We start from the raw sequence: 22,470 nt of genomic DNA, 5'->3' as shown, positions 1-22,470 counted from the left end.
GGCATAATTTTCTCTTGTTATATGTCTTGGGACGATCATATAAACTACCTGAAAACAAAGATAGCCCCATCACCGATATCATAGGCCAATTAAAACATCAGCTATCGACAAAAACTAAACTGCTTCTTTATAACTCCCTTTTTTATTCTCACCTTAAGTACTATCGACTCGTATGAGGAACCTCAGCGCCTTCTAGCCTGCAACGCATTCATCTTTTGCAGAATAAATACATTCGTCATGTTTATAATGCACCGTACCGATGCCACACAGCTCAACTTTTTCACAATTCCAGAATAATTAGTATACACAACTTATGTAAGTACCGACTGAGCGTGAAGTTCAAAACAGAAATAAGACATTACCTTAATAGTGTACAACTTCTTGCAAATTTGCAAAACAAATTACCATACTACCCAACTAAATATGCCGAAAACTGGTTAGTAAATACTCCTCATCTTACTACCGGACAACAGCGTTTATCCTACACGTTAACCTCTCTTTTAAACGCCTACAAATTAGATAGCTTTGATTTATTTTCTTGTTCTTGCCAGAATCTTCGCCTTATGTATAGTGCGTGATTGTGGATACTTCCTTTTGCAGTGACTTCATGCTATTCCGTGGTTTGTATTGTCATTAGAATCTGTTTCTGTTCGATCATTACCCTGTATTTATATTTACCTCAGCAGCAGCAGCAGCAGCTTTTTCCCTCTGCCCTCCCATCTAACATGTATGATCGCAAATAAACATTATTATTATTATTATTATTATTATTATTATTATTTTAACAATGGATGGTGCTGCCATTTGTTGGCGGCCATACGAACAGTGCAGAGAATGGATTTCACTGGATGGATCGATGGGGTCTGACATGCCCAAGAGAGAGAGATACAAGCTTTAATGATAGGCTGGAGATGCGTCATGCCACAGCAACACAAGGGCCCTATGAGGCACAGAAGCTGTACTGGAGAGCTCCCGATCAATTTTGACTGCCTGGCGGTGATGAATGTGCGCCGAAATCTATGTGTTACAGGAGCGTTCATGCATTCAAAGACCATTAGAATGCAACCACTGCAGCCAGGAATCACAACTGAAAACTTGAGCTTAGCAGCAGAATGCCACAGCCACGGAGCAACCCGGGGGGACTGCCCACAGAAAAGCAAGCGCATCAGAGAATAAGGAAAAGGATCTACTGCTTCATGGCAGCAACTCCTTTTCTTTGTGAGATATTAAGGAACTTCATGCAGTACTTGCGCTAGTGAAAAATTAGAATAAATTGAGCTGAATTTTCATTTTCTTTGAAGGGTTAGAGCGCTTTTCCAGGCTAGCAGGTGCAGCTTGATCAGACCTAGTGCAAAGCCTAAGAAGAAAGCAACTCGAAGGACACTTAGCCGCGAAGCAATGAAACAACTTCAAGTGGCTCCTCCACTTCCCCTCCCATTTTTTTATTTGGTGAGTAGCACCCACAGTTTAAATCTACAAACATTGCATCCTACCAGTATGGAGTTATGGGGCTGAAACTTGGAGGACAGCGATATAACTTGAGAAGAAACTCGGGACTGTACAACCAGCCAGGGAGTTGGAAATGAAAAGCATGATGTTAAGAGGCAGGAGGGCAGCAGGTAGCTGACGTTCAAGAGGGAGAAACTGAGATGGAAAGGTAATACAATGTGTAGAGCCAACAACCGCTTGTCTGTAAGAGTAGCATAACAGGTGCCATGGGAAGAGAAATACAGTAAAGGATTAAGAGAAGATGGTTAGGGGAGATTAGAAGATCCACAGGGATAGGACCGTCACCTCACACTATACAGGTGTAATTGGAGATTGTTGGTAGGGGCCTTTGTCCTGCAGTGGTCACAAGGAGGGCTGGTGACGATCAGAGCAATAGCTTTAAAATACAGCAAAAAATAACCTAGATAAACTAAATTTGCCCACGCTGAACAATATTCTCTTCTTGTTATTTATGTTCTTCACCTTCCCATTTCCTTCTGCACAGTCACACACATACACAGACAGCTCAATTTCTTCAACATATCTGCCAACAGCCTCTGGCTATGAATCCAGGTTATTTGCGAAAATTTGCTAAAAAGGGAGAAACACAAACGGAAGGTAAACATCAGAATCAAAGAAAGAAAGCTCAAGCAGGCTTGTGTGACCTCACAAAATCAAAATGCATTTTCAGTAGGGGTGTACAAATAATCGAATAATTCAATTTGCAAATCGAATACCTAATATTCAATTTCTCATATATTCAATTTTTCGTATCTCCGTCCTTCAGAGAATGGCCTAGCTGTGGTCAGTGCCATGAAGTGCACAGCATTCCCACAGCACGCGATCCTTACCAGTACAAGGTTCCTACAGCATGTGATCTTTATCGGTACAAGGTTCAACCAGGTCGACTGAACTGATTGAAATGGTTAACACTACGCGAACACAGGGAAGAAAAAAGCAGTGTGTGTGGAAAGCACAAAAGCAAGTGTGCAGGCTTATCGACCACAGACTCAAATGCCGCTTCAACAGCTGTCAATCTAACCCATAAGCATGAGCGATCACTGATAAGCCACCATTAGGAATATATTAGCGACAAGCTTTCGCGATGGTTCACGGCCCATTATCATATCGGCCGGCGGTGAATTTTCGCCATGGCCATGCCATTAGTCACACTGTCTAGCCCGTTAGGCCTAATTGCAGCTGCGTCGTTGGGTATTGCCAACTAAACTTGCGGTTACCGTACCAATGCAGATCTATTCACAGCAGTTGCACAAGATGACTGTCTCATGTTCACGGCCGCCATCTTTGCGAGATACCGTAGAGTGGTATCTCGTTCCCAATGCCATTTGTAGGCCCACAACGGCTTCTTTTCATATCTTTGAGCAACCCGTAACAAGATTAGCTTTGGCTTTACATGGCAGGCTAAAAAAATATCCTGTGACAGCGCACTGACTCCCAGCTGCAGATGCATTTACACAGACAGCAGAGAGACGGGGAAGAAAAAGAAAATGGGGGGGAAGATTGTGCGAACTTGCTGTGGGCCATTCAATTTGAGAACACTTTACCGCCGGCGCTGACCACGGCTGATGCGTGCTGCCCCAAAGGACCATGTGGAATGCTGCCGAGTGACGTCATGCACATTCCCCACTTTTGTATGTCACACAGATTGCCCTTAAAAAGACCTTGAAACGATTTTGTCAATCTTGTACAAACATACTAAATTGTTAGGGTAGGTTCTTACAATTGTTAAGTGAATGCACTTAAGAGCTCCCTGAAAAGCACGTAATTTATTATTAGGTTTTAAAATTGTGCATCGCTACGAATTGCAGCAGCACCGCTCCTCTGAGTTTTCAGCCGCCACGTTACAATTTGTGCAGTTAGCCCAATTGACGTCAGTTGGACAAGCTGTCCGACTGACTCCCCAGGATGAGTCATCTATAATTTTTTCAACTTTATGGTGTGCAAATGTTCTTCGCATTAGTTGGAATTGTAGGAAGAGTGGCCAGCGAAGAACGGCACACATGCTGTCACCTTACAATCCTTTCTGCTTCGTTGTGCAGATTATGGCTCTTTACAAGTGGCTGCCACCTGGTGAGTAAACTGTCATCACAGCTATGTCATCGACCTTGTTCATGGTGGATCTTGTCAACGGCAGCGCTTTGTACCAAAATGTAGTCCCGACTGCTTTCCTTGGGATTCCCGAGAGGGCATCATCATTGACGACAACAGGCTCCTGCCACACATATGAAAGCCTGGAAATCATCGTGTTCCTTCAGTGGCCAGGGAAGAGCGGCAAGCATTGTGTTGCCTTACAATCCTTTTTGATTCCTTGTGCAGGTTAGTAGATACCTGCCTTTGCATGCTAGACATTGTGGCAATCGCTCTTTGCTGCTCTTCCCCAGCCCACTTGTTTTGTTTAACATTGCCAACGAATGTGTATAGTGCCGTATTTATTCGAATCTAGGCCGATAGTTTTTTTTTCAAATACTCATATTGCAAACTCTAGGGTCGGCTTAGATTCGAGGATGTTAAAAAACGCGCCAGTTTTTCACTGAAACTGCTAAATATGGTGCATAGCTAGCGCCATCTAGAAAAGTCAGTATCGCAGCCGCTACTAGCCGTGCCAGTAGCCAACCCTACACAAGCGAGGTCATCATTTTGACCTGTGGCGTGTCGGCCGTATCGGTGTGCGGTGTGGTGTTATCGCGATAGCACCAAGCAGGAGATGCCACTACAGCGCCGCTTTCAAGCGAAAAGTTGTGATAGCCGCAGAGGCATCATCAAACCTTCAAGCCAGCGAAGACCACATGCTAACGGCAACGGGCCGCATCAAACATGCATCGCTATCGCAGCTGGCGGGCTAGGTAGCTGCAGCATGGGACGACATCCCAGGTACTTTGATCGTGCGCGCCTTTAAAAAGTGCAGCATATCTAATGCACTTGACGGTACCGAAGATAGTGCACTGTTTGAAGGTGATAGTGACAAGGAACATGGCAACGTGTCTAGCAGTGACGATGACGTTGAATGAGCTCTGCATGTTCAGATTCAATAAATGCTGTTTGCATTTTGTGAATTCTGTCCTCGCTTTTTTGTTCGGCCTACATTCGAGGTAATATATATATATATTTTTTTGTTGGCTTCGGGCTTTAGGGGGTCAGCTTAGATTCGAGTAAATACGGTATGTAGTCAGGATAGATCATGATGAGGGCTAGTTGGTTCATATTTAGAACTGAGATTGAAGAGCGCGAATAAAACAAGGGCACAAGGAAACAAATACCACATACAAGGGCTGTTTGTGGACAGTGCTTGTCTGTGGTATTTATTTCCTTGTGCCCTTGTTTTATTCATGTTGTTCAACCTTAGTCAAGTTACTTCTTCTGCCTGGGAACATAGCATTGAACCCCAGTCCTAAGGACAGCCAGAATAGTGACGTCCTCGCCAGAATTACTGCTCTGTCAACTAAGTCGAATGCTCGTCATGCTGAGCTGATCGACATGCTTAGAATAGCGAAAAATAACCAAGAGTAACTGGGGAAAAAGATATCCGACTTGGCTACCCGTCTTGCTGCTATTGAGTCCCTTGTTGAGTCCTTACGAATCTGCCGGGCATTATCAACGAAGCCGTCAATGACCACGTTGCTGCTTTGACTTCACATTTGGATGAGCTCGAGGACAGATAGCATCAGGACAACCTTATTTTCTATGGCCTTGCAGAGAACCCATCTGAAACATAAGCATAATCTGAACATCATGTATGCGACGTCCTTTCTAGAACTTTAAATCTTAGTTTCTCTGATGATGGTATCTCACATGCTCACATATTAGGCCAATACAATGCCATATGACCACAGCCAATTATGGGTAAATTCGCTTCTTCAAATCTAAGGGAAAATATAATTTCTCAATGCTCCAACTTCTGTGGCTCGAGCGTCTATGTTGGTGAAGATTTTTCCATGACCATGCATCAATTGCATAAAAAGCTAGTTGAATTCGGAAAGGCTACTGGCCAACAATTCATGCTTTGTTTCAATAAACCGTGTTTTAACAAGAAGTGCTATGTATACTGTTATGTTGCCTGCCAAGTACATGAAATGAACCCTTCTGATAGCAGGACTGCCAACAGTACTAACATATCCATTGCCACTTCAAGCAATTCTCATACGCCACAGTTATAGCCACCCCATGGTACTAAAGAAAGATCGGTTTCTGTCCTGTATTCCAACATACGCAGTGTATGCGATAAGCACAATCAGCTGTCCACAGTTATTAACCCATGTGAAGCTAATATTGTGGTGCCGACCAAGACATGGCTTTGGAGTAAAATTACTGGCTGCAAAATAATGGCATGTCAAAGTAGTGCCAAATTCTTTCGATATGATCGTGACCCACACACTGGCGGCAGTGTACTGATAGCTGTCTGTGACAGGATTATCTGAAGCAACATAGCGCTGTCGTCGCCTCTTGAATTAGTATGCACGCACATACGTGCCGGGAACAAGGAATTCATTTTTTGTGTGTGTTACCACTTGCCCACTTCATGTAACACGTTTTGTTCAGACTGCCATGATGTGCTCAGCAGTGTAACAATAAGGTTTCCCTCATATCCATTATTGATCCTAGGCTACCTTAACTACCCTGCTATTAATTGGGGTACTGATTCTCCCTCAGTAGTTAATTGTCCGTCCGAGTGCTTATCTTTTCATCAATACTTTTTCGGACTTTAACTTAACGCAGTTCCTTCTTAAACCAACTCGGTGCACAACACATTCTGCTAAGATCTTGGATTTATTCCTCACGACAGCACTTGACCTTGTTTCCACTATAACTTACTTGCCAGGTCTAAGTGATCATTGGATAATGGCGTTTGACTTATGCGCTTCTGTTCCTTCTATTAAATAGTCCGAAAAAAATTTGCAATTATAAAAATGCTGACTTTGATTTTATTAACCAAGCGTTAAAATTGTTTAGCACTGACAATTTTTATAACTTCCACTCAAGAACCATAAAAAAAATTGGTGCCTATTTAAGCAGGAAATACTTTTGCTCATTCATCAATTCATTCCCATTAGACGTATCACCTCTAACTCAAAGGCAGCATGGTTCGATGCACATCTTAAACGTCTGCTAAATAAAAGGAATAGACTTTTTCGGCACACCAAGACAGCCAATAATGCAGAGTGTTGGCACGCCTATGTCACTGCTGACTATGTATACAAGCAAGCTATCGCACTTTCTAAGAGCAAATTTTATCAAGTTACTCTGCCTTCAAGTGAACTGTGTGATGAAAATGGTGTTACTATAGCCCCCGATGACCACTGCAAAGTATTAAACAATGTATTGGTGTCATCTTTTTCTGCTACATCACCTCATGCTTATCTTGACATCCCGTTTGCAGATTACATTCCTATGAACCCTGTTTCTTTTGATGCTGTTTGTATTGCTAGCTTGATTTCAAAGCAAAAAATATCTTCTTGCACACGAATTATCATATCGATTCCAAGTTTCTTAAAAACACAGTGATGTATTCTTCTTTAATACTGTCGCACATTTTTGCTCAGTCACTAAAATTATCCACCTTGCCTAATGGTTGCAAGGGAGGGAAGGTGGTTCGACTGCATAAATAAGGACCCATGAATGAATGAATCAATGTATGGTTTTTATTGGCGCAAGGGCCAGATATGGTCAAAGAGCGCCAGGTCTGTGGGGATGAGTTTGCAATGCAGGTATGAGACCTATGAAGTTGGTGTGGTGTGGCTGTAATGGGGCCTTAAAAATAGTCGCTCTATAGTGCGTAAAATATTTCTGTAATAAGATTATGTCGATGACAAATGAAGTGTTCTATGAGCATTAAAATCCATAGCAAAAGAATAATGCAGAATAGAAAATATATAAGATGGTAAAATTACCTGGAGCACTGCTGCTTCGCCGGAGCCCTTGAAACGCAAGGGCCTAGAGGCATGTGCTATATGAAAGAACTATCACAGCGGCATCCTCTGAAAAGAGGAGACGCTACGAACATGTGGGGCTAACAACATGCAACACAACATCTTTCAGATAACTTAGGACTGCGTTGGTGTCAAATAGCAGTTCTGGGCCGAGTAACATTACTGGATGAAGGGGGATGTGCTGCCGGTATGCTAAGGAAAAATGTTTCTTTCAGATTCGGCTTTCCGGCACTCCAGGAGGACGTGGAGGACGGTAAGCCTCTCCTCGCATCTACCACAGGTTGGAGGGTCATTTCCGGTGAGTAGAAAATTATGGGTGCCAAATGTGTGTCCTATTCTGACACGACAGAATAGGACATCGGTTCGGCGTGATTTTGTTACAGAGGGCCAGAATCCTAACTGTGGCTTTATCACGTGCAACTTATTATTTGTTTCCGCGTCCCATAGGCGTTGCCAGTGGTTCCGTAGTTTCCTCCGTAAGAAGGGCTTCAGATCTATGACAGGGACTGCAACGGTGGGATTAACAGAATGCGATGCAACTGACGTGGTCATCTGGTCCGCCAGAACATTACCTTCGATGCCCCTATGACCTGGCACCCAGCATATGATGACATGCTGGTTACCTATATACGCTTTACAGAGAACGGAATAGAGTTCATTAATTACCGGATTTTTGTGGTTACAGAATGACCATCAAGGCCTTCACAACACTAAGGGAGTCCATATATATGACTGATTTCTGGAGTTTTGATTTTCTGATATGCTTCACAGCCAACAATAGTGCGTAGGCCTCAGCCGTAAAGATATTAGTTTCTGGATGCAGTACATCAGATTCCGAGAAGGATGGACCGACGGCTGCATAGGACACCCCTCGCATGATTTCGATGTGTCTGTGTAGAACTCAGTGCAGGCGTACTTGTACTGGAGTTCCAGGAAATGCATTTGGATTTCAATCTCTGGAACGTGCTTTGTAACTTGAGTGAAAGATATATCGCATCGTATAAGCTGCCACTCCCAAGGAGGTAGCAGCTTGGCTGGATGCATTAGGCGAAGCTCGAAGAGTGGGACATGCATTTCTTCACTAAGCTCCCTCACACGCAGCGAGAAAGGTTGTCTTACGGAGGGACGATTGCGAAAGAGTGTAGCATATGTCATATTGTTAACGGTATTAAAACACGGATGTTGAGGATTAGAGTGCACTTTCAGAAAATAAGTTTGGCTGATGTATGCTCTCTGCAGATGAAGTGACTACTCATTTGATTCTACATAAAAACTTTCAATGGGACTTGTTCTGAAAGTGCCCGTGGTTAAGCGGATTCCTAGATGGTGGACCGGATCTAGCATCTTTAGTGCGCTCGGGGCGGCAGGATGATAGATCCCGGCACCATAATCTAACCGTGACAAAATCAGGCTCTTATAGAGATTCATTAAGCACGTCCTGTCACTACCCCACACAGTCTGCGATAGAAGTTTCATTAGGTTCATTGTTTTCAGACATTTTTCTTTAAGATGTTTAATGTGTGGGACGAAAGTGAGTCTATTGTCAAGTTTAACACCTAGAAATTTGTGTTCTTTGTTTACAGGTATCTGTTGTCCACACAGTTCTAAGCAAGGATCCGGAACCAGGCCTCTCTTTCTTGTAAACAGAACAAAAGAACTCTTGTAAGGATTGATTTTAAATCCATTTTTCTCTGCCCACCCTGACACCTTGTTCAAACCATGCTGTACCTGTCTCTCGCACACTGCGAGGTTACAGGATTTGAAACCCATTTGAACCTCGTCCACGTAGACGGAATACAAAATAGCCGGTAGTGAGGAAGCACGGAGTGTTGTCATTTTAACAATGAAGAGTGTGCAACTGAGCACACCTCCATGGGGTACACTAGTTTCTTGTGTAAAAGGACGTGACAGTACATTGCCGACTTTTACCTGGAATGTACGAGTGGACAAGTAGCTTTTTATTATGTTTAGCCTATTACCATGAATGCCCATTTCTGACAAATCTCTCAAGATGCCGTAGCGCCACGTTGTGTCATACGCCTTCTCCATGTCGAGGAATATGGATAAGAAAAACTGTTTCTGTACAAATGCGCCACTAATATTTCCTTCAACACGTACCAGATTATCGGTTGTGGAGCGCCCTTCTCGGAAGCCGCACTGATAGGGATCAAGCATTTTGCTCATTTCAAGGAAACGAATGAGTCGCTTATTTACCATTTTTTCAAATAACTTACAAATGCAACTTGTGAGGGCTATCGGTCGGTAACTTGCCACTGAGGAAGGGTCCTTGCCTTGTTTTAAAACAGGGACCACAATGGCTTCTTTCCATGCGGTTGGAAGATACCCTGCATACCAGATAGTGTTGAAAAGTCTAAGTAGTGTAACTTGCATATCATTGTGTAAGTTTTTGAGCATTTCATACATGATTCTATCAGATCCCAGTGCAGAGCTCTTGCATGCGCTCAAGGCAGCTCTCAACTCTGCAATACTAAAAGGACGGTTGAACGGTTCATTCTGCCAACACTTTCTTATGAGTGGCTTACATTCTTCTATTTGTTTAAATTTGAGAAAGGGTTTTGAATAATTGGTGGAACTTGACATGCTCTCAAAGTGCTCCCCAAGTGAGTCTGCCTGTTCAAGCAGGGTATCGCCTTCTGTGTTTACCAAAGGAAGTGAACATGTTTGTCGTCCTCTTATCCTGTTAACCCTGTTCCAGACTTTGGCCTCATCTGTATACGAGTTGATACCTGATAAAAACTTCTGCCAACTCTCCCTTCTGGCCTGTCGGCGGGTTCACTTGCCTTGAGATTTTACTTTTTTAAAGTTGATAAGGTTCTCCCCAGTGGGAGAGGCGCGTAGCAACCACCATGCTTTGTTTTGTTTCTTACGAGCGATCCTACAGTCGTCGTTCCACCACGGGACACGCCGTCTGCATGCCAAGCCACTTACTTCAGATATGCATTTAGATGCGGCATCTATAATGAAGGCTGTAAAATACTGCACAGCACCATCAATTCCTAAACAAGACATGTGATTCCATGAGATACTAGTCAGAGTTCGAAACTTCTCCCAGTCGGCTGTATCGATCTTCCACCTAGGAGCCTGTGGTAGATATTCGTTTTCTTTATATGTTCTCAGCAGTATAGGGAAGTGGTCACTCCCGTAAGGATTGTTCATAACTTCCCATTCGAGTTCAGGCAGTATAGACGGGGAGACTATGCTGAGGTCAATTGAGGAAAAAGTTCTGTTTGCAAGACAGTAATATGTGGGTTCCTTCTTATTCAGAAGGCACGCACCAGAAGAAAAAAGGAACTGTTCAAGAAGACAACCTCGCGCATCTATACGAGAGCCGCCCCACAGAAAGCTGTGTGCATTGAAATCGCCAAGAACAAATTAAGGTTCTGGCAATTGATCTATAAAGGACTGGAATTCTTGTTTCATTAATTTGTAATGTGGGGGTATGTAAAGAGAGCTAATGGTGATGAGTTTGTTTAGGAGAACAGCTCGAACCGCCACTGCTTCAAGAGGCATTTGTAGCTGTAAAAGTTGACACGCAATGCTATTATGGATAACAATGGCGACACTGCCCGATGATGCGACAGCATCATCGCAATCTTTGCGAAAAGTTATATACTGTCGGAGAAAGTTTGTGTGTTAGTATTTTAAGTGTGTTTCCTGTAAACACAGCACTTTTGGATTGTGTTTATGGATGAGTTCCTGCACATCATCAAGGTTTCTAAGAAGACCTCTGATGTTCCATTGAATTATTTGTGTATCCATATTGGAAGTCAATAGGTGCTGTGTGTACGAAAACATTATGCCTTAGATTACAGAGCTCTTTCGAGGCCCTGTAATCGGGGTTTTGCCCTTTCTGAAGCGTTCAAGGGAGCCTCGCCGCTCCTTAGGCGCTTGGTGCGCCTTGAGGATAGGTGTAGTGTCCATTGCCTCTTGTGAGGCGCCGGACACGTGCTCTTGCGAGCGAGAAGTTACCAGTGAGGGTCTCGCCTTGGAGGGCAAGTCCCTTGCGCCGACCAGCCCGGAGGTCGATGGGGCTCCCTGGAGGATTTGGCTGCGCAGGCTGTTGCCAGCGCTGGAAAAGGCCGGGGAGGTTGGGGAAGCCTTGGCAGCGCCCACCTTCGGGGTCGGTGGCCCATTCTGCTGGGTTGACGGAGCAGCGCTAGCTGCAACCGCCACGGGGGCAGAAGGCGTAACTGCCGACTCGCTGGTTGTGGGTCGGACAGCCGCCGGTGGCCATTGTGTCGCTGCCCCCTGACGCGTCACATCGGCAAACTTTTCTTGGGCAGGTATGAAACCCGCCTGCGTGCCTCCTTGAATGAGATATTCTCTTTTACTTTGATCGTTACAATTTCTTTTTCTTTCTTCCAGGATGGACACGACCGCGAGTACGCGGCGTGCTCCCCATCACAGTTTACACAGTGGAGAGAATTCTCACAAGCTTCAGAAGTGTGTTCATGCGCGCTGCATTTCGCACAAGTTTGGCGGCCTCGGCAGCTCTGCGAAGTGTGGCCAAAACGCTGGCACTTGAAACATCAGAGGGGATTTGGCACGTACGGTCTAACACGGAGCTTGATGTACCCGGCCTCGATTGACTCGGGCAGGACACTCGAACCGAAGGTGATTATCAAGTGTTTGGTTTGGATTTCTTTGCCATCTCGCCTCATCTTAATTCTTTTGACATTTATAACATTCTGTTCACTGAAGCCCTCCAAGAGCTCAGCCTTAGTGAGCTCCAGCAAATCATCATCCGAGACAACGCCACGGGAGGTATTCATAGTGCGGTGCAGGGTTACTACTAGTTTGGTCTCCCCAAATGATACTAGTTTAGGCAGTTTCTCAAATTTCTTCTGATCGCGGAGATCCAAGAGGAGGTCACCACTAGCCATCCTCAACGCCTTATATCCTGGACCAAAAACTTCGGTAAGGGACTTCGATACAAGGAACGGTGAGATTGTTCACACTTGTTTAGCTAGTTTTTCTGAGTGGATCACGTGAAAACGAGGAAAATTGTGGACTTGTCATCCGAAAAACTGAAAGACCTCTTCAGTGTGCCCTCGTTTCTGAGGGCGATCAGGGAGTTTAGGAAAAGCGTTTTTCCGTAAGTACAGTTGGGTTTTCGGCCGCGATGCTCACCACCCACCATGGATCCCAACAAGGGGACATGACAGAAGTTCCTGCTAGAGAAACTCTGCCAACACCAGCCATACATTGCTGCTATAACCAAATACAGCATAACCAAGGCTGGCTAGCCACACAAGGTTAACCCTTGGCGCCGGGAAACTAGGAACTGAGGTGAAGTGATGAGAAGACAGGAAAGATGAAAAAGGCGAGAGAGAAAGACGGAGATTGGAGAGGAGGACAGGAAAAGGCGATTGCCGATTTCCCCCTGGTGGGTCAGTCCGGGGGTGCCGTCTACGTGACGCGGAGGCCAAAGAGGTGTGTTGCCTCCGCCGGGAGGCCTTAAAGGTCCGAACACCCGGCATCGGCTCAACCCCCAGGATCCCCCTTTCCCTGAACACGGCTAAGCCGCGCACGGCTACACGCGGGAGGCTCTAACCCTCGTGTGCTCGCGTGTAGTTATGAGTTCAAGGGTTGTTCTGCCATCTCCGCTGGTTTGAAAGTATTTATTTTTTTTCAATTGGTATGTTTGCTACGGCGCGTCAAGTTCAGGCGCACGCGCCGTTGCCTCACCGAAAAGAGTGACTCGATTGCTGCTTTCGCTCTCTCGCCGCACCGTCGCTTCCGACTTGCAGCAGTAAACGTAAAGCCCTTTGAACTTTGTTTTAGTCTTTTTCCATCTCCCTCTGTCTTCTTGATCACACAACGTCCCATTTCTCTCCGTTGTGCTGGCGACTGAAAGCGCATCCTTCCTGCGCGCGGTTACTTTCGGATAGCTGAGGCGCGCGGGACCTTCGTCTGCTCATTGGAGCAGTGGCTCTTCCGATTCAGAATACGAGCCGAGCTCGGATTTGGTCTCGGACAGTGTCTCATGCGAGGAAGAGATGAGTTCCGCATCGTCAGATTCGGATGTTGAACGGATGATGATGATGATGTTTACTAACAACAGCTGCTGAACACTGAAATGTGCATATTGCATTGACTATGTTATTTGTATACCAATCATAATCAAAAATAAATTGCTATGTTCATTCCCTGTTATGCTCGTTCCCTGAAACCAAGAAGACACTGGGGGTGCGTCACGGCCAGAAAGGTCCGACAGCGAAAGGGTTAATGACCCTTAATAATAACACATGTAAAAGCATGTGTACCTCACAGACTTCCTCTTGCCCCGTTTCTCTCAGCTGTACTCTCAATAACACACCATTAGCCTCTGTACCACCTTACAAATATCTTGGTATACATATCACTAGTAATCTCTCGTGGAACGTACATCTCCAATACATATTTAATAACGCTAACCGCATGCTTAGTTTCATACGTTGCAATTTTTCTAGTGCAACTGCTCACATTAAGTCACAACTTTAGAAAACATTGGTACGTCCTAAGCTCGAATATGTCTGCTCCATTCGGGACCCTGGTCAAGCTTATTTAACAAATCTTCTTGAATCACTTCAGAACAGGGCCACCCGTTTCATTTGATCAAATAATGTATGTCACGCAAGAGTATCATCAATGAAACTGATGCTCAGTTTACCATACCTCGCAGTATGTTTCAAGTTCATGCGCTTATGCCTGTTTTAGAAGATTTACTACACTAATCCCTTTCTTAAAGATGAGTTGTTCCTTCACCCATCCTACATTTCACCTCTCTTCGATCAACAAATGAAGCTGGGGATACCACCATGCAACTCCAACTCTTACTTTCAATCATTTATACCACGCAATGCCGACGAATGGAAACACCTTCCCGCCTCCATCGCTGCCATCTGTGACACCACTAATTTCAAGAAGATTGCCAACAACTACAAATGTACTCACTCACTACTCTCTGTAATGCCCTTGGGCCTTAAGAATAGTATGTAAATAAACAAACAAATACAGGATGTTTCTATTAAAAAAATAACAGAGAGAGAATACACAACTGCAATTTATCACTACGCTCAAGCACTTCCGGCACACAGCAAGTGTAGTCTGCTTGTGCTACAACATTGTCCATGTTGACGTGAGCTGCGCGGTCAGTGTTGGTTTCGAGCTTTCTTTTCGCAAAAACCATGAATAGCCCTTGTTAGGCTGTGGGCTGCAAATCAAGCGATCGGGTACATGCCAAGCTGCGACATCGTGTCCCTCTGCAAGACAACATGCAAGCAGAATGGCAGCACTGTATCAGGCTGTTGGTATCCAGCATGTGTTGGTGCCAGCATGTACGCATTTGTGGCCGTCACTTCACGCTGGAGAATTACTACCACAATAGAGAGTTTTAGCGTGTCCGGTATTCAGGTAAATGCAAGTGCAAGTGGACTGCGCATTTTAATGGATGAATGAAGGCGCAAATGTGAACAGCCTGCACGGTGCAGACACCTTGCGGCACAGAGCTCAATCAGACAAACACATACACCTACTATAGCAGTAACCAAGTGCTTTCTACTTTGCTGCTGGTGTAAATTTTCAGCAGTGGCGTAACCATGAACACAGTGCCTTTTTTAAATGTTTAAATGTTTTACACTTGGCCACAGCAATATTAGTGATGTGTTTGACTGGTTAAACTCTGCGCCATTAGGTTGCTGCACTGTGCAGGCCGCTCAGGCCACTCAACTTTACGTCAAAGCCGCTTCAACCAAGGTAGTGATATGGAGGGGCTTTAGTTTACACCTCCGCCCATCCGTCAGAACATCCAGCCTACCTACGGTTACCGGAACACTGGACAGACTTGGCACTGTGACAGAACGCACATAATGAATGCATGCTGCTTGGAGAAAGAAGTGCCCAGAGCTCACTGGTGCTCTGGGCCTCTGGCTGTTATGAATTTTTTACGTTCTTGCCATTTTCGTGAGAACCATTTCATCAAGGATGAGCAAGAAGATGTTCCCACGACCCCCTGAACAAGGTCAGTCGTCTACTTCATCACTCATTTTTGGACGACGTGCCTTTGAAAGCTCGGACCAGCTCGATTCCTGGGAGAGCTCAACACCAGAAGGCATGGACTCTGACAGCGAGTACACTGTAGTCATGGGCCGCCGTATGAAGAAGATGTGCCATATGTCGACTGAGGCGACTTCATCGCATCAGAGTGAGCAAGAATCCTTCATGGTTTCTTACATGCCGCTCTCGACGTCACACAGCATGAACTCCCTCAGCAGGCAGTTTCTAACCAAATATTTTGAAAGTGTGGCCCCTGGGCAAATTAAGGAGATCAGGATCAACGCTCGCAAGAACATCCTGACAATAGATGTGAAAAATTCCGCAGTACTTGAAAAGCGCAATCCCCGTCTGCTCCTTTATTACTTACGGGAAGGAGACAACGATTGGAATGATTTCCGATATGAAGCTTGAAATCAAGCATGCGGACCTCAAGAGTCTTTTGAAGTCATCGGTGCGCATTCTTGAGATTCACCGCTTGGGGCACTCCCGATGTATCACGTTAATATTCGCTTCTTCGACATTACCAGCGTCTGTCAAAGTGCGCTATGTTATATACTGAGTACGACCATTCGTTTCGAGGCCTATTCAGTGCCGGAAATGTCACAAGATAGGACACATGACCGCTGTTTGTTGAAGCAGAGCCACCTGCTCGCGTTGCAGCGGAGAGCATGATACCACCGACTGTGAGGCGTCCTCATTTAAATGTCCCAACTGTACTGGCTCTCACGAAGCGACTTCGAAGGAATGCCCAAAGATGAAACAAGAGGTTCGTATTCCTCGAAAACTGGCAAGAAACCAATCTTCAAGTAAAGAGGCTGCTCAATCTGTTCGCCAAAGTGACCAACGCTCACGACAGAAGCATCACAAAACCATTTCATAACCCCTTAAATGAACAAAGCCGAGATTGGGCAAAAAGATTGCCTACACGAGCTTGCAGCAACTGCCACCAATACCAGCAGTGCATGCCACCTGCACGCCAATTGGAAAAGCCCCGAAGAGCATCGCCAGTTGTCGCAGTGCTCCACAAGATGACTGCGCCAGCTGCTTCACATCTTCGGTGCCCATAATTGTGCTCCATACACATCAGAGAGAGAGAGAGAAAAAAGAGAAAAGCAAAGCAGCGCGGTGGCGCCTGCCCTTTCTACAATCTTTCTCTCTCTCTCTCTCTCTCAGTGCACACGGAAGCAGCGAACAGGCTAGTTTATAGAAGATGGCGCCAACAAAGCAGAAACCTGTGTCACTTGAGACAAAGCTGCAAATTTTACAAGACTCAAAGAAGGATGAACTCGTGCATTCGATGATATTGATGATTCTGAAAATCGGGAACACCGCGATCATGAAGGCTGGAACCAGTAGCCATGTCGATCAGTGGAAAATGGGCTGGGACACTTTTCCACCATACACAACTGTTTCAGAAAGGTGGGCTTTGTGTGCCGGGGCAAAACCCCTCATAATAGTAGGTGGAAGCTGCTGATATTATCAAGCTTTGGGAGCACATCGCTACTGGTGACGAAACAGGTGGTGCTTTGATGGAGGAGTTTCTGAGTGCAGATGGTGCTGCCTAGTACTGTGAAGAGATCTCGGACGAGATGATCATTGTCACAATAGATAGTGGTGTTGTGCGACAGAAGCGATGATGGCAGCGGCAGTGATGACGAAATTGACAATGGCCCATTTTTGATACTGATCCCGATGTTCACTCAAAGCTCACTGTCGTTGATTGAGTGTCTCATCGATTTCGTACACATTAAAGGATTGCTACCAGTGGGTGTCCAGCAGTGGGACGCGATGTACACCATGGTTGTAAACATGAAACTGCTATGAAAGCAAGCTCTAACTTCTGAATATTTCAGCATGCCTAATGCTTGACATGCTGTTTAGAGGTATAAATGAACATTTAAGTTTTCATATCCTACTTTCTATGTCTATTCTTTAGCGCAAGTAGCAAATTTGGGCTTGGAGCTACAAAGGTATGTTCAGCAGCTTTCTTTAACGGCAGCCCAGAGATAGCGATGATCTGTTATAACGATCGGATCTTTCATTCTTTTTGATATCATTATAAGTGAACTGCACTGTACTTGATACACGAGTCGACTGCGCTGACATTGGAGGGGTGGAAGAGAGATTGGAGAGAGGCTGGCAATGCGCAGGGTGATGCAACAAAGGTGTGTCATGCAGGATGTGCAGCACAAAGGCGGGTGCAGCGGTTCGTATTCTTTTTTGGGGGGGGGGGGGGGGGGGCATTCTGAGTTCTTTTCTTCTTTCAGCGCACACACCCAGCAGCCATATTAAATTGTTATAACAGATAACGCGGCATGGGAGCATTATAGTAAGTAGTTCATTTCACCATAGAACGCAGACAAAAGTTGACGGTGCATTGGCTGCTCATTGTTATATCTGATATACAGTTACACCTGGATATCACAAACGTCAATATAACTGAATTCTTGACATAAAGAAATATTAATCATTTTATAACTTCTTGTCCATAGAACACCATGTATATTGAACCTCAATATAAGGAAGTGTGTTTATGCTTGATTTCAATATAACTATATTTCCCTGTCATGGCAAAGGAATACAGAGACAATAAATAGAAGCTTCCACAGGCGCAGATGGTCAAAAGGTTGGATTACAAGCAGCTGCTCACGAATGCACCCCTCAAATCGTGTGCCAAGCAACAGAGAGCGACCGCCAGAATGCACCAGTGTGGTGCTTAAGATAAAGACCAAGTCCGATAAGATCCTCATCGTGCTGTATGCTTTAGGTGCGAGTGGAAGCATGCAAGGGTGACCCGAGAAGGAGGGTGACTTGATGAGCTCTGTCTTCCCGTGCAAGCAAGGGGAAGGGGGAGCGCGGCAAGTTCGCAGTAATGCGATCAAGCACGCACAAGGGGGGTACGTGCTGGGCAGGTCGCTGCATGTCTCCTCTTCTAGCGTGGTCACGGCTACACGTGGCTTTCAGGATCGCGTGCCCTCTTCTAGAGATACCGTATTTACTCGAATCTAGGCCGACCCCGATTCTAAGCCCACCCTCTAAGGTCCGAAGCCAACAACAACAACAAAAAAAAAAAACTATATTACCTCGGATGTAGGCCGAACAAAAAAAGCAAGGACAGCATTCACAAAATGCAAACAGCATTTATTGAATGTGAAAGTGCAGAGCTCATTCAACGTCGTCGTCGCTGCTAGACTCATCGCCGTGTTCCTTGTCACTGTCACCTTCAAACCAGTGCACTATCTTCAATACCGTCAAGCGCATTAGATAAGCTGCACTTTTTAAAGGCGCGCACGATCAAAGTACCTGGGATGTCGTCCCACGCTGCAGCTACCCAGCCCGCCAGCTGCGATAGTGATGCACGTTTGATGCGGCCCATTGCCGTTAGCATGTGGTCTTCGCCGGCTTGAAGGTTCGACGATGCCTCTGCGGCTATCACAACTTTTCGCTTGAAAGCTGCAGCACTGCAGTGGCATCTCCTGCTTAGTGCCATCGCGATAACATCACGCCGCACACCGATACGGCCGACACGACACAGGTCAAAATGTCGACCTCGCTTGTGTACAGTTGGCTACTGGCACGGCTAGTAGTGGCTGCGATACTGACTTTTTTAGATGGCGCTAGCTATGCACCAGTTTCAATGAAAAATTGGGGCGTTCTTTAAAATCCTCGAATCTAAGCCAACCCTAGAGTTATATATCATTATTTGAAAAAAACTATCGGCCTAGATTCCAATAAATACGGTAATCTGCTACGTGTGCAAGGATTGGCAGAGCTGAGATGCTGTGGCATAGTGCACTGTCTTCCTGCACATTTAGTGCTGGAGGTTGCATAATCTCGTCTTTCAGAAACGCACTGAAGTGAGAGGCAGACGAGGCATTCGCTCCCAACAGCTGGTGCTTTTCATGATAGCGTCGTCCCACTGCGGCCATCAGCCATGGGGGCGGAGTGGACATGAAAGCGTGGCTGGCTTTGCTTTGTAACGTCAACGAGAAGATATCATGACATGGCACAATACCATGTCTCTCGCCGCAGACTCTCAAATTCAACAAAATGAATTTTTTTTTCTGTCAAGTTTGCTTTTTCCGATTGCCCGATAATTCGGAAAATCTTGCGGCCCCTTCAATGCAAGTAAAGTACCTCGGTGACCGTACCGATGGCAGGAATTTCAACATAATGAGATCTCAATGTGACGAAGCAAATTGCCAATTTTACTGACTTTGTTATATCGAGATTTTAATATATTTTTAAAACCAGAATCGTCATAAGTGGTTTCGACTGTAAAATTTTTACTACTGATGTCCCACAATGCACCATACGAACTCCCATGCTAGTAATTTGGCCCACAATTGCGCCACCATCACATACAATATTCAGGATGTTGCAGCTATTGTTTCCTCAGACAGGCGTGGACATCTTGAAATGTTGCACTTTGCCATCAACACTTGTGGTGTTTATAGCTACATTTTTAGCTGGTTCTAGCTGAACTTCCGCTTAGACTGTTTTAGCTTTTACATTTACGCTTTTGAGCAGTTTGTGTTGCACCTTTGGCATTGGCACCATAACAGCTTCGGTGTAAGAATGGCAACCACTAGAGCAGCAGGAAAGCCTGGTCACCTTTAGTGGCTCTGTGTACAGCAGGTGGGCATCATCAGGATGAGGTGCGGTGAACGGGTGGTGACTTGATTTTATGGACCCTGCGAACACCCACAGTCCATGTCACACGTACAGAGAAACACACGCGAGAGAAACATAGACAAGACAGTCACTACAGTAACTGCTGGGACACTGTTTGTAAATGAAAGACAAACTTGGTACTGAGTAAAATGAAAAAGGAGGGGGAGTGAGAGAAACAAGCTTTAGCACTGTTTGAAATGCATCTCCCATTGTTTGCTTTTACGCTGTTTCTGACAATGTAAGCTTTTCTGTCACAGTCGATCGTGCCGAATGGTGTGAACGGCTGTAAATGGTGAACAGCGCACATTCAGCGTGGCATCATGTGAGCTGACTTCTCACTTGTTTAATACTGGAGGATGTGTAATCTCAGGTTTCGGAGATGCACTGAAGCAAGAGGCAGACGAGGCATTCGCTCCCCGCTGCCAGCACTTTTCACGATAGCATCGTTCCACTGGGGGACGCAAATGTGTTGCTGGCTTCACTTAATTTGTACCACCAATGTGAAGATATCGTCAACCTGGCATGAAACCGTACCTTTTGTTGCCGACTCCCAAACTCTACAAATGTTTTTTTTTTCTAATTCAAATTTGCTTTTTCTTTTCAATGAGCCAAAATTAGGAAAATATTGTGGCTCTTCCGGGTAAGAAAAAACTATTGGCGTGTTATACTTATTTGCATAAGAAGTAGAATTTCAATACACCAAATTTTTGATATAACGAAGCAAATTGCCGATTTTACCGACATTGTTATATAGAAGTTCAACTATACAATAGTGCTGCAGAATGCAACAAGGAACGTAGAACATTTCTTAATAGATTGCTTGCTCTCTCCTGCAGCTTAAACACTTTTGATGCCTCATGCAACATCAGCCACGATGTTACATGAAGCACAATAGCCCACCGTTGCTAGCCATTAGGCTTACGCACGTACACCCTTCATGATCTTCTGGGAAATAGGGATGTGGCAGTTGTTAGCACGTCTTGCCCATCTTGTCACTGCTCCATTGTCACTCTCTGGCACCTTTCAGAAATGCCAACTTTGGAAGGCTACCCTAACTCAACCACAGAAAAAATAGGTGGTAGACTGTAACAATTGCCGTCCCAGATGAGAGGTTTTGATGAGATTAGAGGAAATGGGGAAAGTAAACATTGCAATTATTATAGCATCTCCATTGTGACGCTGCTTCGAGCACAGTGCCTCTTGTATGGAGGTCAGTTACCCACACCACATCACCTGTTTCCAGCATGGGGAGATGTTTAGATCGGTCAAAGTAGCGGCACTGCCTCTTCCTGACCTTCCGGTCATTATCCGCCACCTTTTTTGGGCAGCAGTGCCCAGGAATGTGGAGCTGAGGCAGCATTGGGATCAAGTCCTGAGCCTTCTATTCATTAGTATCTCCGCTGGCCTGACTCCTAAAACATCAGGCGTTGTTCTATAAGCTACGAAGGCTATGCAAGGGTCATTCAATTTCAAGATTAGATGCTTAATTATCTGTACCATACGCTCTACTTCGTTTCCCTGAGGGTGCCTTGGACTGGAGGTAACATGACGGAAACCATATGATTTGGCAAATTGCACGAACTCTGCGCTCACAAACTGGGGACCAGTGTTGGTCACCATGTGTTCAAGAATACCACATCTAGCGAAAATACTTTTTAGTCTGTTTATCATAGTAGTAGACTTTGTAGACGAAAGAATGGCTACTTCTGGGTAGCGTGAAAGAGAATCTACTACGATACTATGGTTGTCCGTTAATTTGACAAAGATCTGCCCCCACTCTTTCCCACAGAAAAGAGGGTGTTGGCAATGGCACCATTGGTTCCATCCTCTCCAGGAGCATGCATCACACAAACACCACACTGTTTCATGAAAGGCACTATTTCAGTGCTAAGTCCTGGCCACCAGGTGGAACCTTTAGCTATACAGTAAAACCTCGTTAAGCCGTACCCGCTTAAACAGTAGTTTCGTTTTAAAAGTAGTAAAGTGAAATCCCCGACTCAGCGGCCATTGAACATAATGTGTTTTGTATCCACATAAACCGTACCAGCTTATTGCGTACGTGTCGGTCAAAACGTAGTGTTTCCCCTTTTAATCGAGCAAACACGACAGTGTGTCGTCTCCATCGGGTGGCCCAGCAGAACAACAAACCTCAGAGATCGGAACAACGGCCTCCAAGTGCCCTGTGCGTTCGCGCATGAAGCTACGTCAACATCAACATCATTTTGGTGCCGTGCTAGAAACATTTGTTGTGGCGTCATGCAAGTGAGGACTCTCGTCATGCCAAAGCTCAGATGAAAAAGACGCC

The 22,470-nt window shown here is 45.2% G+C and overlaps 1 protein-coding gene across 2 annotated transcripts in view; it reads right to left on the bottom strand.

The window, feature by feature from the left end:
• AspRS-m (aspartyl-tRNA synthetase, mitochondrial) overlaps window positions 1-22,470 on the bottom strand; it is a 179,652-nt gene that overhangs the window by 21,923 nt on the left and 135,259 nt on the right. For both annotated transcript variants that reach the window (XM_075677586.1, XM_075677587.1), the window contains one exon: window positions 20,106-20,185. In XM_075677586.1, the coding sequence (XP_075533701.1) occupies window positions 20,106-20,185 (80 nt within the window). The remainder of the gene's footprint in view (window positions 1-20,105; window positions 20,186-22,470) is intronic.

This window comes from Dermacentor variabilis, unplaced genomic scaffold (genome assembly GCF_050947875.1).
Source record: "Dermacentor variabilis isolate Ectoservices unplaced genomic scaffold, ASM5094787v1 scaffold_13, whole genome shotgun sequence".
Taxonomy (NCBI): Eukaryota; Metazoa; Arthropoda; class Arachnida; order Ixodida; family Ixodidae; genus Dermacentor; species Dermacentor variabilis.
This window is presented reverse-complemented; position numbering and strand designations above follow the sequence as displayed.